Raw genomic sequence first — 16949 nt, forward strand, 5'->3', positions numbered from 1 at the left:
AAAAAAAAATCGTTCCAAATAGCATGCTCTCTGTTTTAACTAAATGCAAAGAAAGCTTATTATCAACTAACCACTCTGCACATGATTCAAGTACAGCACCAAGTTTCGTGGAAATTATTTCTGGGCTTTTATGTGCGAAAAGGATAACACTGTCATCGGCATATAATAGTAATTTGCATTCTCCATCAATGCTGATTGCCATATCGTTGACATAGCATAAGAATAAAAGAGGGCCTAAAATACTACCTTGTGGTACCCCACACGTAATAGTAGCTGGGTCCGAGTAGATATCGTTAATTTTGACTGTCTGATGTCTGTTACTCAGATATGATCTAAACCAATTTGCAGATGTCACACCCATCATTTTCAACTTGCCACACAGAATGTCATGGTCAACCGTGTCAAAAGCTTTGCGTAGGTCTAGTAGCAACATGCCAGTGTATAGACCTTTACTACATTGATAATAAATTTATTAAACTGGATAATAAATTTTCTGATATAAGGAAAAAATCTAGACGCGCTTGTTTACGAGGGTTGCTTTTTCTCCAAGTATATCTTCTAATTTCTGGGTGTTGTTCCCTATAGATATCTACCATGTTAAATTCCTCAATAAGTTCCTGAAGTTTATCTCTAGATTTAGGATTATTTATTTGTCTGTAATTTTCATCATAGTCTTTTCTTGGATTAAGTACTAAATCAAAATCTCCACATATGAGAAAACACTCATTATTAAATTCATTTATTGTTTTTGCTATTTTATCATAAAAAACTGGGGTATCAATATTTGGACCATATAATGTAATCAGTGTTATCTTTTTGCCTTCTACCTCTAAATCTAATGCAAGAAAATTTCCTGACAAATCCTTTTTCTCTCTTGTTACTTTCACATCAAAGTTATTATGGCTACCCCTCTAGAATTAGACTTGTAAGAATTAAAATAACAGTGAAATCCCCATTCTGCCCTAATCATTTTTTCTGTTTTTTTCTGTGAAATGTGTATCTTGAATACAGTAGATATGATATTTTTTTTGTTCTCGGGTATGAAAATACGTCCTTACGCTTATTGATGTCATCCAAACCTTGACAATTCAAGGACAATACTCTAGTTCTTTCTACGACCAAGGCTCAAAAAGGAAAAATTATTACTCGCACTAAGACTCCTACCTTTCAAGATGGTTACAAAAATATACACACCTACAAATATCAAGAACAAAAACAAAACAACATTGGAACAAGAAGTACCTACAAGAGACAGAGACACAAAAAACACATAAAATGAATTTGATGCGAGAAAAAATAGCGTATTGGCAACACACATATTCCTACTCATGGGATAGAACATGTGTGGTGCTCCGACAACAATTGTATATATTACACTAAGCTCCATTAATTTTTATTATAGGAATAGTAAAATACATTGTTACATGTACATGACAATAGTGTACATGTGTGTTATACCTTTTAGACAGTTATCTGGTAAAAGTTAATTGACACGTACGCTTTTTCAGTTTATATCTACAAGTAATTACAAAGATCAGGCTACATATATATATACATGTGTACATACACCTACATCCGCAGATATATTACAGGTGTACATAGTATGTGTACATCACATGTACACATGCGTACGAACACACACATACAAAAACAGAATTATACCAGGATATATTTTTTTATTAACAAACATATATACTGCTCTTGTTCACATGTGTATAATTACCTATTAGCCATGTACTCTTGCTCTTTTTACATTTGACCTATTGACACAAGTCCAGCCATCCCATATATCGAACTACCGGTAATACAGGTGTACATATAACATGTGTACATGTACACATGCATACAAACACACACATACAAACAAGCATTTATATACATATATACACATGTTGTCAGTAATCAACCATTATTATTCTAACACTATACATAGGTATATAGCTCACTCATGTAAACATGTCCGTAAACAAACACAGGTGTACATGTAGCACATGTACACTACATGTATATAGGTATGTGTACACATGTACGTGTGCACATGAGCAGCCATGTATACAAATGAACAAATATGATTCCACTTCTCCATTGTAGAAATCTCAAAATAAATAATATGGTTGAAAATGCAATGACTACAAGAATACATTATATTCTCAAATCTGAGTATCAGCATAATCACAAACCAAACGACCTGAGTATTATTAGGTTCATTTTTTATTTTTTGTACACAGCCTTCATTCCATACACCACATTTCTTTCCTATTTGTCATATTTCAGGTGTGTGCATATATATCTACACTGCCATATCTTATTTATTAATGGCTGATTTTTAATGAAAAATTATTATTATCTAACATGGCAGATTGGGTTTTTACTTTCAGATATTTGAAAATATGTTTAATAATGAAGTACATGCACTGGTATGCGAGCACTCTCAAACACACACACGCACATACAGATACCAAAAAGTGTAAGCACAGGTACATGCAAGCACTCTATCCAAAAATGGCCAAGTTTATATTATGCACATAGTACATGTTATATTTGTACCACAGCAGTTTGTTTGCTTATGAAGCACATATAAATGCAGCAATATTATATCAATCAAGAAATTCAATCAAAATAATGGAATATTACGCTAAATTAGTATGGTATATGTCAGAGATCAATGTTTTTGGTTTTTTCTTTTGCCCTGTAGCAATATAAGGTGAAACCTTTTATTTTGTCCATTTCCTGTTTTGTCCACAAACACTTCATGAACATTGTCAAAAAGATTTACTTTCCTTGTCAGGTTTCCAACTTTGGCAAACACACTACCATTAAAGTACCAGGCCTTCTCTACGTCTCTGTTTTTTTCCAGTCTCTTTATAAGTCCCACACTCCTACTTGTCACATCGTCTGTACACCTCACATTTAGCTCCTTTCGCTTCATCATCACCTGCCTTCGTACATTTTTCCTCAGAAATTTCACAATAATCGGCCTCGGCCCATCCAGTGATTTTTTGGGTACTCTGTGTGCAGCTAAAATGTCTTGTGGACTGATGTTGATGCCCTCCTTTTTATTTACAATATCACAGAAGTCCTGCGGTAGGTCTCTCTTTTTTTCTGCCTCCTCCCCCAGTTCATTCATGCCAAATACCTTAATGTTGTTTCGTCGACTATATTGTTCATTGTAATTTGCCATTCTTATTCCCTCCATACACAGATCTCTGTTATGTGCGACATCCCTCTGTGTGTCTACTATTTCCTTCTTCATCTCATCCATCCCATTTTCTAGTTCTGTGATTTTCTTTTCTTTACATTGAACTGACTCCTGTAGTCTATGATTATGCAAGTTCATCGAGTCAAGCTCCTGTCTCATCATAGCTGTTTTCCGTGATACCTCCTCCTCAATTTGTGTGGACATGTCATTCTTAATGGTAGCCAAAATAGATGTAACAATTTCTGTGACCAGGTCTTTGATGTCTTTCTTACTTAGTATAGAACACAATGTGTCTTTTATCTCTGTCAACTCCTGTCGTAATTCTGTCATTCCACTATTTTCCACTCCTTCTACATTTGAGGTACTCCTCGTCGTTCTTGCACTTGAGTCACCTCGTGCTGCTGTTGCAGGTTTTACATATGAGGTTATTTTTCCTGATGACATTTTGTAAGAAATATGTGTCCTCCTGTATACAGAGTTGTACAAAGTAGTGTTCACTGGCCAGGTGTCCAGGTATGCCCCAACACTCTATACAGATAAACCACCTCAGGTATGTGAGTACTACTAACTCCACCAGAATGTCCAAAACATGTAAATATCAAAATCTGTCAAAGTTGATATTTTTCCTAATTATTTTTCCAGTCAATGTGTAGGCATAATACTTAAACACATTTCTGCCAAAAGTTAGCACTGTAGCTTGTAAATAACAGCATAAGTTTATCCTTTTTTGTCAGAGCACCAACATTTAATTGAATTTAATTGAAAAATAATGGACGCAGGCTGAAAGCCTCTAAGTCCATATCACAAAACATAGTATAAAAATATTATATTGTCACTGGTTAACATATATAAACTTTCCCAAAAGAGTTATTTTAAAAGTCATTATCAGTAATTATTGTAAATAGTGTCCTTCAGATGGTTATCCAACAGGATCTCAAAGTCCTTCGTGGTTTCTGCATTTACAACCGATTCCGGTAGACCGTTCCAGATATCAACTACCCTAAACGTGAACGAGTTTTTCCTTAGCTCTGTACTACATCGTTGTTTATGTGTGTGTGTCTTACATGGTAGCCATTTTTTTCTCCCATATTCCTATAAAACTTAGTACAGTTGTAGATTGCCACTTTGTGTGTTTCAACGTCCTCTGGTGGAAAATGAGTCGTCAGACAAATTTCATTCAATGTTCTTCGTGCATTTCTGGAATAGACAATAACAAAGCTAGGTGTTAAAAAGGTATCTTGATGTTTCGTAAAAACCTTTTAATATCGTGAAGAAATTTCACAAATGTATCTTAATTATGTCTCATCAAAAAACCACGAGACCATCGCAAGTGAATTGTCAATTCCCAAGTGTTTTGAATATTCACTTGTCATGGCCCTACATTCAATACCATTCATTTTCTTTTACCTGGCAAAATTTGGACCAGATGACAAAGTTTTGTATCTGGTTAGATTAATAAATCTAGTGCAATAATGTATTACCTATAAGGAATTCTGGATGAGGCTTCAATTCGTCTAGATGGGCTGTACGAGTTCAGTGCTACCATTGCTACACCTCCATGACCACACTACCACAGGCAAGATGACAGGACGCAATATAAACATGCATTGAGGTTGACGAGCATCTATCCCCGTACATTTCATGCAGATGTAAACACTTTGGAATGTGTGGGTCTTTAGAGCTTCCTCCTCATATGTTCACAGCAATTTTGTTATTTGACATGTGCTTATATGGCTTCAATTAGGTGTGCTGTACACCTGTGATATAAAATAGATAAAAAGTTATCATTAGTGTTAATTAATTGGTATTCAATATTTATAAAAAGAAATCACATTCAGATTCTTTGCAGACTAATCTCTTTTGACATAGCATAGTAATGGCGCCTTTTTGAGTGCTGCTTCACTGAAATGGAATGCAGTAGACACTAATTTGACACATGTGCTTCTTCCATGCTTCCATAAATTGTTTACTTTTTATTGACATTTCAAACAGTCATATAAATAATCGGTTTTTCAATAAAGACATTCAATTCCACAAGAAAGAACATATGCATTGACCAAAATGTGCCAAAAACTTTTGCCTTCATTTCTCATTTCCTGTTTGTGTCACTTGTCAAAATACAACACACAAATCTCGTCTTACCAGGACATCGACTCAACCAATACATTATCTATGCTTAATTTATGTAAATTACAACTGTATTCTATCTCACAAAGCATACTTACAACAAATAAACATTGTCGATCTTCTGCATCTCAGCGTTTTCTCCTCAGCTTCATGTTGTTGACGTCTGATGCACATTGCCAAAGTGACGCCATACAAACAAACCGATCTTGGATATTATGATTTCTTTTTCTTTTTCTTTTTCAATTCGGCATCAAAAGTATTTTATTATTTAAGGAATTATACTGTTTTGATAACTATGACAGAAAATATTGTCATTTTTGTAAATTAATTGCGGAGCGATATCGCCATGTCGTCCGGTACGAAAATCATACGAAGAGGAAGAGAGTTGGTCTCAATATGGACAAAAGACCTTGTTACGACATGCGCTAGTTATTTATGGTTTATTCGATGTCAACGCAGTCTATTTCGTGCCGTCTGGTGTTTTATGGACGCACCGATCGCTTATGATTGTGACGGAAATAAACACCATGATTTGACAGCTAAAAAAATAAAAATGGCGGCCTCCATTGGACAACACGATGACTTTCGATTTAACCAAAATCCATGTATGGATGTTTAAACATAATTAATTCCATATGACTACCTCACTGTGTATAATATCTTATTTTTGCCAAAGTTTCAATTCTCAAACATGAATAGGTTATCAGTTCCTTTTTTTCCCCCAAATAGTGGCAAAATATTCACGAGTCACTCATTTATATTTTAAATAGTTTGAATTAATAACTTCTAACATTGAAAACGACAATTCAGAACAGCTTGTAATAAATGTAATATTTACACATGAAATAAAGGGACCTGAAGGTCAATTATTAGTGTTTACATGAACCTTATATGAACGAGGCATGCATTACATATTTTTATCAAATTTCATATAATTATGTAATAACAGACTTATATGCGGGCTCTGCAATTTTGACTATCCCTTATGTGTTATTGACAGTGAAGAAACCAGCATGAATATTTGATCTTAACTTAAAACTTAGCAATAAGAATTTTCGCCGACTTTTTTCGCGTTCCTAGATAATTGTACTCATGATTATGACCTTACAGGCGCCGTATCAGTGGTATCCGGCTTCGTCGATTGTTATTCGTGTTCATACACCATCACCGCCGCGCCATGGATTACTTATGAGTGCGCAAACGACACAGATCACGTGCAAACAGGATCAGTACAGGTTCCATGTCCCGATTCACTTTATTGCGTCACAAAAGTCGTCTACAACGCAGGTATGTCATACATTATACGACACTTACATGATATCACACTGTAACGTCAATATATTGCTGATCATCTTGATTTTGTTCAAGGCCAATTTTTCGTGTTGACGGTATTTGCTTGGATTTTAAGATAATCATATCTTCTCGAAAATAATTTTTTCGTGAATTATAAGAATATTTTTGTAACATTGTATAATGTGAATATGTGTACACATGTATGGACGAAAAACATCCGTGTGTTTTTTGTGATAAACAACAGTATTAAGTTAGTTGAAAAAATCTTATTTTTCGATCATACAGATTTCCTAATTGTGCTTCAGGCGATATATCATAGAGGTTTTATATCCTCATCGACAAATTTGTGACATGTTTTATTTCCGTATCTACTCGCTGGCGTTAAACAAGAAATTTATCATATGACTACACTGTTATACGATAAAAATACTTATATTTAGAATAAGGCCTACCTTGTGTTACATCAACCGGTATGGCGTCAGAACTAAGTTAATTGGTATGACGTCGTGGTGTTGTGACGTCACATTTAATTTCTCAGACATGATGTTTAATATGACGACATTGAGATTCTGTTGACGGTCAGAGAAAACGTGTTTCGCAAAAATTGCACATATTAATGTTTTCATTTCATTTGAGATTTATAAAACTCATCCTGGTGGTTTTTTATCATTAATATTTCTTTTTCAAACAGTCAGAGCCTCGCTAAATTGAAACATATATATTTATATTGAAAAACATATTAAATCGAAAATCACAATGTTACTGTATAAATACAATGTATATCTCAATACAAAAGAGATGAGACGTATAGCAAGTGTGTGTATATTCTCTTTATGGCTTAGATTTAACGGAAATAAGATCGGTCACAAGAGGATGTATGGTGCCGGACACCGTCAGATGTGGCGTGAATTGCTGTGACAAGAGTCTCTATGACGTTTCATGTCAGTACCAATGTCGTACAGACGGTTGTAATAACAGAGATGTCACCACTAAATTGAACGAACGAAGCGGCACCGGAGCGGCAGCAGCTATACACTCAGGAGTCATTCTGCCACCATTTCTTGTTCTTTTTTCTTCATTTATTATGTCGTTGTTGGGAGGGTGAAATTTATTTATTAAACAATTATAGGGTCATCTTTTTTGTTCTAGTTCTTTTTCAAAGAATGACATGGAAATATCATGTTTTCATGGGCTTCAATATCTGGTAATATCAGCCAAGTATAATGGCTAAACATTTAGATTCAACCATTAAGTGGTGATATCCCTGAAGGTGCTTTAGTATACCGAGAAACACGTTTTCTCCTCAAGTGCCCTAACAGCTTACAACTCAATTCTTCTGACAGGTACACATGCCCATAGAGCTTACAACCAACTTCCTCTAATAGGTACACATAGCCCATAGAACATAAAACCACTTCCTCTGATAGGTACACATGCCCATAGAGCATAAAACCACTTCCTCTGATAGGTACACATAGCCAATAGAGCATAAAAAACCACTTCCTCTGATAGGTTCACGTAGCCCACATAGCTTACACCCTACTTCCTCTGATAGGTACACGTAGCCCACATAGCTTACACACTACTTCCTCTGATAGGTACACGTGGCCCACATAGCTTACACCGTACTTCCTCTGATAGGTACACGTAGCCCACATAGCTTACACCCTACTTCCTCTGATAGGTACACGTAGCCCACATAGCTTACACCCTACTTCCTCTGATAGGTACACGTAGCCCACATAGCTTACACCCTACTTCCTCTGATAGGTACACGTAGCCCACATAGCTTACACCCTACTTCCTCTGATAGGTACACGTAGCCCACATAGCTTACACCCTACTTCCTCTGATAGGTACACGTAGCCCACATAGCTTACACCCTACTTCCTCTGATAGGTACACGTAGCCCACATAGCTTACACCCTACTTCCTCTGATAGGTACACGTAGCCCACATAGCTTACACCCTACTTCCTCTGATAGGTACACGTAGCCCACATAGCTTACACCCTACTTCCTCTGATAGGTACACGTAGCCCACATAGCTTACACCCTACTTCCTCTGATAGGTACACGTAGCCCACATAGCTTACACCCTACTTCCTCTGATAGGTACACGTAGCCCACATAGCTTACACCCTACTTCCTCTGATAGGTACACGTAGCCCACATAGCTTACACCCTACTTCCTCTGATAGGTACACGTAGCCCACATAGCTTACACCCTACTTCCTCTGATAGGTACACGTAGCCCACATAGCTTACACCCTACTTCCTCTGATAGGTACACGTAGCCCACATAGCTTACACCCTACTTCCTCTGATAGGTACACGTAGCCCACATAGCTTACACCCTACTTCCTCTGATAGGTACACGTAGCCCACATAGCTTACACCCTACTTCCTCTGATAGGTACACGTAGCCCACATAGCTTACACCCTACTTCCTCTGATAGGTACACGTAGCCCACATAGCTTACACCCTACTTCCTCTGATAGGTACACGTAGCCCACATAGCTTACACCCTACTTCCTCTGATAGGTACACGTAGCCCACATAGCTTACACCCTACTTCCTCTGATAGGTACACGTAGCCCACATAGCTTACACCCTACTTCCTCTGATAGGTACACGTAGCCCACATAGCTTACACCCTACTTCCTCTGATAGGTACACGTAGCCCACATAGCTTACACCCTACTTCCTCTGATAGGTACACGTAGCCCACATAGCTTACACCCTACTTCCTCTGATAGGTACACGTAGCCCACATAGCTTATACCCTACGTCCTCTGATAGGTACACGTAGCCCACATAGCTTACACCCTACTTCCTCTGATAGGTACACGTAGCCCACATAGCTTATACCCTACTTCCTCTGATAGGTACACGTATCCCATATAGCATATACCCTACGTCCTCTGATAGGTACACGTAGCCCACATAGCTTATACCCTACTTCCTCTGATAGGTACACGTAGCCCATATAGCTTATACCCTACTTCCTCTGATAGGTACACGTGGCCCACATAGCTTACACCCTACTTCCTCTGATAGGTACACGTGGCCCATATAGCTTATACCCTACTTCCTCTGATAGGTACACGTAGCCCACATGACTTACACACTACTTCCTCTGATAGGTACACGTGGCCCACATAGCTTACACCCTACTTCCTCTGATAGGTACACGTGGCCCATATAGCTTATACCCTACTTCCTCTGATAGGTTCACGTAGCCCACAAAGCTTACACCCTACTTCCTCTGATAGGTACACGTAGACCACATAGCTTACACCCTACTTCCTCTGATAGGCACACGTAGCCAACATAGCTTATACCCTACGACCTCTGATAGGTACACGTAGCCCACATAGCTTACACACTACTTCCTCTGATAGGTACACGTGGCCCACATAGCTTATACCCTACTTCCTCTGATAGGTACACGTGGCCCACATAGCTTACACCCTACTTCCTCTGATAGGTTCACGTAGCCCATAGAGCTCACAACCAGATTAAGTATAATGCCTAAACATTTAGATTCACTATAAGCTCATAGCGTTTACAATCAGATTCTTCTGATAGGTACACATAGCTCCCTACTTCCTCTGATAGGTACACGCAGCCCATATGTAGCTTACACCCTACCTTCTCTGATAGGTACACGTAGCCCACATAGCTTACACACTACTTCCTCTGATAGGTACACATAGCTCATATAGCTTACAACCAGATTCTTCTGATTAGTACACAATTCCCTTAAAGCTCAAAACCCAAGTCTTATGATAGGTACGCATAGACGTAACAGCTTACAACCTTATTATTCTAGAAGGTACACGTAGCCCATACATATTGCCCTTACAGCCTACAAATAATAACATTAATATACCCTTTTATACATTACAGTAAAATAGTTGTATTGGATATTGGTAAAATACAGGTTTCTCCTGTATGTGTTTCATATATGGTTATTTCCGGTGCAGTGTCATCTTCGTGTGTATACTGTGAATTTCATACGACCTTGCATATTTTCAGTAAAGCATTACCACATACCAAATAATCTCAATAGCAAACACTTAGTAAGCGTGAATCAAGGTTATAAAGAAAATATAAACTAGAAGATTCATGAGGGCATTTTAATGGCATATACTATTTTACCATGAAACGGGATTCATCTGAAGATTGAATATGATCTGGCGCTACTCGAAAACAGCATATATAAAGAACAATAGAAAACAATATCCCAAGAATTAAAAGATAGACTCAGTCGATATGGTAAGACAAAATGAAACAAAATGGGACAAGACAAAAGGAAAAACATCATAAACCAGAAGGATTTCCTGCGCCAAAGATGGCTACATTAGGATGCCACAATTAAAGCCCTGAAAAGGTATAATTAAAGATGACGGTACGGTTTAATACACGGTGACGTGACACCCTTGTTTGGGCCTCTATGACAAGTATCAGTGGGAGATAGGGGACTGTGTGTACTCACTGTCGGAATGACCGGATCAACCGGCAGACGAGTTCGGAAACTCCCGATAACAGCTTCCCCATAGTCTACGTTATAATGAGGGTACATCACGTGGTCGTGATATCAACTGATCCGGATTTATAATATATAAACAAAACATTCCGTGATTTCTTCCCCAATTCTTTCTTACCCACACTATCAGCTTACTTTGGAATGTAAGAACGCAAACACCTGTCGCCAACAATCTTGATATGGCGTTGACATATCTTCATTAATTGTTCAAACTCACTTGTCACAAAACCTGCTTCAAGTTATTTGATGTTTGATGTATGTTTTAACAAGAATTAGTTTATTGGAACTGTACACAATTTAATACTGGGATCTGCATTGATTGAAAAAGGGGTAAAAGAGGTATTATATATATAATAATGTTATTCGTTAATACACTATTTCAGTTTCATATAGCACCCTTTCCTTTGTTTATCTCTGTCTTGACCTAATCTTAATAACGGCTCATTTTGATTTTTGCGACTTCCGTGTCCTTCCGATTGCGTGTAATAACTTGAAATGAATTTGCACGGAATATTGCACCAGTATGAACAGAGAAGAGATTCTAAACAATTAATTATGGTAGCTTCTATATCTACCCAAAGAAGGATACCATAGTTGCTTACTACCCATTTCTCAACTTCAACCTACGTTATTTGGCTGTGCGAACTGGTATTGGACGTAAAACAGATGTAAAATAGTTTTCCGTCTAGTTTGTCAATAGCTTGTATATATCTCCCCGGTCATTCTTAACCGTCTTTAATCTAAGGTTAAGAGGAAATAGTATGAAAATATCTCGATAGGAAAAGGCCGTTGACTGATGGTGACACGGTTTTCCTCCTCTTCTTTGGATATGTTCTATAGATACTCGTCCTTTTTAGAACTGATATAAACGCCAATGATCCTGTCGATAATATAGACCTACACTAAGTGTAATATCATTTTAAATTATTCTGATAAATGATTTTGTAATTGAACCACTATTTGCACGATTGAATTCCGTGTTATTTTTCAACAACTGAAATTGACAAGATCAGTCTGTTGCATATTTTCCATATTGACCCATGCTCAGTAGGAAGCATTAAGATTAATTGACCCATTCTCAATATGAAACATGAAAATTAATTAAAATATTTTACCAGGATTTATCGGCCGCCCCTGTTGAGTGCCCCGCGATTTCGGGTATTCATTTACTCATTAATCTTATAAGCGGTTGCGAACAACATCCCACCCGGCCTGATATAGCCCCTCACTTTCCATAAAGACATCGAGATGCTAGGAGGGACCCCACAGTCGCATTAACAGTTTTAATATAATCAAATGTAAATAATATCATTTATTTTATTTAAGTTAGTTTTTGAAAAATGAAGAGATTATTTTATGTTTGTATCATCGGACTAAGCTTATTCCTCATCTATGGATCATGTAAGTATACTCAACCTTATCGAGTATGACAGCTAAATTTGACACACTTAATATTTTTGTAGCTAATTGTTACTATTTTACATTCACGATATATTTATTCTGACAGCTACATTATTTGACACACTTAAAACTCATTCTGATAGCTAAATACCTCAATTGACACAATTATTACAGCAATTAACAAACACATAATAAATTCTAAAATATTAATGTTAGTAATGGACACACTTAATATATTCTAAATCTAAATGTTAAAATCTACATTTGACTCTGGCAGCGAAATGCGGGGATTGACTCTCTTATAATACTGATATCGAAATGTTCTAATAGACAAAACATATTCTGGTACTGTATAATTAGCATTTTATTTTTGCGTATCTTTAACTTTCGAATTTTGTCTGTAGGTTTTATTCAAAAATACTTAAATTTGCGATAATATTATTTCAATATTAATAGTTATTAACTATGGAGTTTATTTTCGCGGTTATATTTGCGAATGACGACGACAAGGGCAGGCATTTTACCTACGTTACATTTACAATGCATAACATTAATGCTGATGCTTTTTAATGTATATTTGCTCAAATGAAACAATTCAATGCCGGTAGGATTCGTCTCATAGTATTTTATAAAGGTTACATGTAAAAATTGAAAAGACAGATAAAGTGAATTTCAGCATATATTCTATATACAGAGAAAAAAATGTAGCAATAATGCATGTTATATTTTAACAAAGACAAATGAAAAATCAGAAACGATACATGCTTCAGTTACAAGGGCAGGATTCAACATGTAGCACTTCATTTTGCCAGGCCCCATTACACACCGTCTGTCAGTCCTTTATTACACCAGAACTCATCCCCTTTCAGTTCCAAAGGACGAAGGCTAAATGCTTATTTACATTGAGGAATACTGGGATATGGCTTGACGGATCCTTCTTACAAAAACATACTCGTTTTAATTCATTACCTTTTTGATTTTAACTTAAAACATAACTAGTTGTAAATATGTCCCATTTTTGTCCATTCCCTCCAATTAAAGGCATTGCAGACGAAACACAGACTGGGGAGACATTCTGGTGTCACGTGTGTTCGTATACAGTAAATGACCAGGCCAACGGCTTCGATTGTCTCAATAATACAGACGAAATGCACGACCTGCAGAGTCGCATTAAGTGTGGCAACTACTGTGTCATACAAGAACAATGGGACAAAGGTACGTCTTTTTTACCAAACATTTTGGTCAAACAGGGACCATGCGATAACAGTGCACCAGGTATGCCATGTATGGGTTAAAGGGACAATATATCAAAATGTGTTATTCATACTAGATATTGATTAGAGGGATAGTGGGACATAGGTCACACATACAGAATTAATGGGACAATAGTATGTCATGTATTCCAGAAATTGGTCATACAAGGACAATAGGACAAGGTTTCGGTATGTATACCAGCTATGGGTAACAGATGAAACAAATAAAACCTACGTTTTAACAGCTACGGGTCCTATGTCACTTTTACCAGATATTGGTCATACTAGAACAATGGAAAATGACAGTATGATCAATATGGGCACTGGATCAAAACAAACAAAAGTTTGTTGGATACGTATTACTTGAATATTTATATAAGCAAAGACATTATAACGACACTGCAGACAAAGGAATTCATCTAATTTTCAGGGCTATCTGCCCCTTTTTTCAAGGCAGAAACATGAGTACATACATATCACAACATGTCACAAAGATAAACAGTCACTATGAAACAATACCACAGCATAAAATTCATAAACAAAAACCAGTTATCACTTTTGAAAAATGCTGCTGTTATCGCATATCCCCTTGGTTAGCTTGATTGTAGCCGAAGGCTAATATTGTAAAAAACAATCAACTTGGAGACTTGGGATCCAGTGAATTAATAGAAAATATATGTAGTAAGAAAATCCATATCTGTAGTAGTTCGTGTACCCACAGCGTGAAAACGACTGCGATAGACGGGGGTGTCTCTGAACGTCAAAATGGCGGACGGGGTAACTCCCACTTGACCAGGTAGTAAATAGAGGTCAAAGATCGAAAATGTAGGAAACTGGGAAAATGTGACAGAAACTTGATATTAAGATGGCTGTACGAATGAATTAGTATCAGGGTTTAAGTTATTGAATGTAAAAACGGAAATGTGTACGGACAATGTCGTCTACCAAAACAACTCGTCACAAACAATTTCGTCCACACAAATATCGCCCCAAAAAGAGTGTCATGATTAGGTAAATAAATAATATGAAATAAAAATGAAAGGATAAGCAACTTTATATTAAGTAAAAATATGAAGACGTTAAAAATACCGATAGCAAAAAGAAGGGTCCGGACTCTCGGGGTTGATTACATCTTACTCCAGACTCTATCGAATTATTTTACCGGTATGATATTTAGCTTTAAGTCAATTCGAGTTAATTTTGTAACATTTTCATTGAACAAGATATTATATCATATGAATAAAACTGCAAATAAACACAATACTTACCAAATCAAACATGTATACTATTGATATTTGAGCACTTTGAAAGCTCACCTTCTTCAATGTAAAAGAGATGTTTTTCAATAAAGATACCCATTTCGCTCAATAGATTGGGTGTCGCCTAAAGAAGTACTTTTTGAAAATAATTTTGAAAAACTATTTCCTTATGTCAGTTGTGTAAATATAATAGAAAAAGAACTGCACCGTGTCTTCTATTGTTTTAAAATTCGTACAAAGACGAAGTTATGGGGGATTTGTTTTAGCTCTCTCTGTTTTTTTCTCTATGATTTTGCTAACCTTTCTCTTGTTTTATTTAAGTAACAGCCATCTGAGCAGCACCTACTCCCTTACACTAAACACTGAGCAGTGAGTTAAGAAGCCACTGAATCCCAAGTTTACCTTTTGATCCATGTGTGTCGCTAAAGTTTCCGATGATAAAAGCACTTTTAAACTTCCTGTTTAGTTTGACTTATAATACCAACTTTCCAATCAAAGAATTTAAATGTCGGGCAAGCGTATTGTTTTAGTTACATATTCTATTTATTCTCAAAGTGAAGCAATTACCCGTGCTGGAAATCCGTTTGACAGGAAAACAGGTTTTAACTCCCTAATGTGATTTTCTTTAATGTCACGAAATGCTAGGGTACATGCCGGTGTTGTCTCGTGTCTCCGATGGCCGAGTGGAAGTGTGAGCGTGTAGGAGGCGGAAACCACGCCGCCATCTTTGTATAATCAAAGGATGGCCGAGTGGACCGGAAGCCCTGGGCGTGTGTAGTCTAATGACGGGGATTATCGTGTGATAAGTTAGCATTGTCACTTTAAGATACTTTGTTAAGTTATTGGTTGATTAGTATATGCAGCCATCCCCATACTGATTTCAAATAAAAAGTTACAGCAAAAGTGACGTTCAAACTATTCGCACAGACTGGAATTATTCCAAAATGTAGTACTTTGAAGTGTGTCGGTATATGCATGGTGTGTCAATATGTCGCAATGTGTGTCAGAATGTTACATAGTGTGTAAATGTGTTACATGGTGTCGTTTTGATTCAAATTTGTCAATGTTCTACAATGTATACTTACTTAGATGACGAAGTGTATAGTGTATGTGTCAGTCTGTTACATAGTGTGTCAATATTCTATACAGTCGATCAAAACTATCATAGTGTGTCTATGTTCGACGTAACGTGTTAAATATAGAATAATGCATGCCTTTTTCCATATCACCCCCAGTATCAGCCCGAGACTGCAATATCAGCCCAAGGGCCGAAGGCCCGCGGGCTGGTATTGGTCGAGGGTTGATACTGGGGGTGATATGGAAAAAGGCGTGTTTTATTCTGTTTATTACATACTTACTAATAAAAACTACTATCTTATGATTTATTTTAATTTTTGAAATATTGAAAAACTATTTTTTTTCCAAATGGGGTGTGATATGGGTTTTGCGGGATGATATGGGTTTTGGGGTGTGATGCGGCGGGGGCTGATACGGGGTTTGGGGTGTGATACGGCGAGGGCTGATATGGGTTAGAGCAATTGTGTCGTATCGCATAATAAAAAAAACCGTATTTATTTGTAAGTATGTAATAATATGCTATATAGTGACACACTTTGTAACATAGTATGTCATCATATACCAAAGTGTGTCACTGTATAACATATTAACACATTACGTCACATATAAACACATTATGTCACATATTGACACATTATGTCACATATTAACACATTACGTCAAATATAAACACATTATGTCACATATAAACACATTATGTCACATATTGACACATTATGTCACATATAAACACATTATGTCACATATTGACACATTATGTCACATATTAACACATTATGTCACATATT

The 16949-nt window shown here is 36.7% G+C and overlaps 2 protein-coding genes across 3 annotated transcripts in view; both read left to right on the forward strand.

Annotated features, from left to right (window-relative positions):
• LOC110443065 overlaps nt 1-7753 on the forward strand; it is a 20465-nt gene extending 12712 nt beyond the window's left edge. For both annotated transcript variants that reach the window (XM_021487036.1, XM_021487037.1), the window contains exons 3-4: nt 6437-6613; nt 7462-7753. In XM_021487036.1, coding sequence (XP_021342711.1) covers nt 6437-6613; nt 7462-7724 — 440 coding nt within the window. In that variant the 3' untranslated portion in view covers nt 7725-7753. The remainder of the gene's footprint in view (nt 1-6436; nt 6614-7461) is intronic.
• Nucleotides 7754-12414: 4661 nt separating this feature from the next.
• LOC110443070 overlaps nt 12415-16949 on the forward strand; it is an 8851-nt gene continuing 4316 nt past the window's right edge. The window contains exons 1-2 of the mRNA XM_021487048.1: nt 12415-12572; nt 13614-13787. Coding sequence (XP_021342723.1) covers nt 12512-12572; nt 13614-13787 — 235 coding nt within the window. The 5' untranslated portion in view covers nt 12415-12511. The remainder of the gene's footprint in view (nt 12573-13613; nt 13788-16949) is intronic.

This window comes from Mizuhopecten yessoensis, unplaced genomic scaffold, assembly GCF_002113885.1.
Source record: "Mizuhopecten yessoensis strain PY_sf001 unplaced genomic scaffold, ASM211388v2 scaffold716323, whole genome shotgun sequence".
Classification (NCBI taxonomy): Eukaryota; Metazoa; Mollusca; class Bivalvia; order Pectinida; family Pectinidae; genus Mizuhopecten; species Mizuhopecten yessoensis.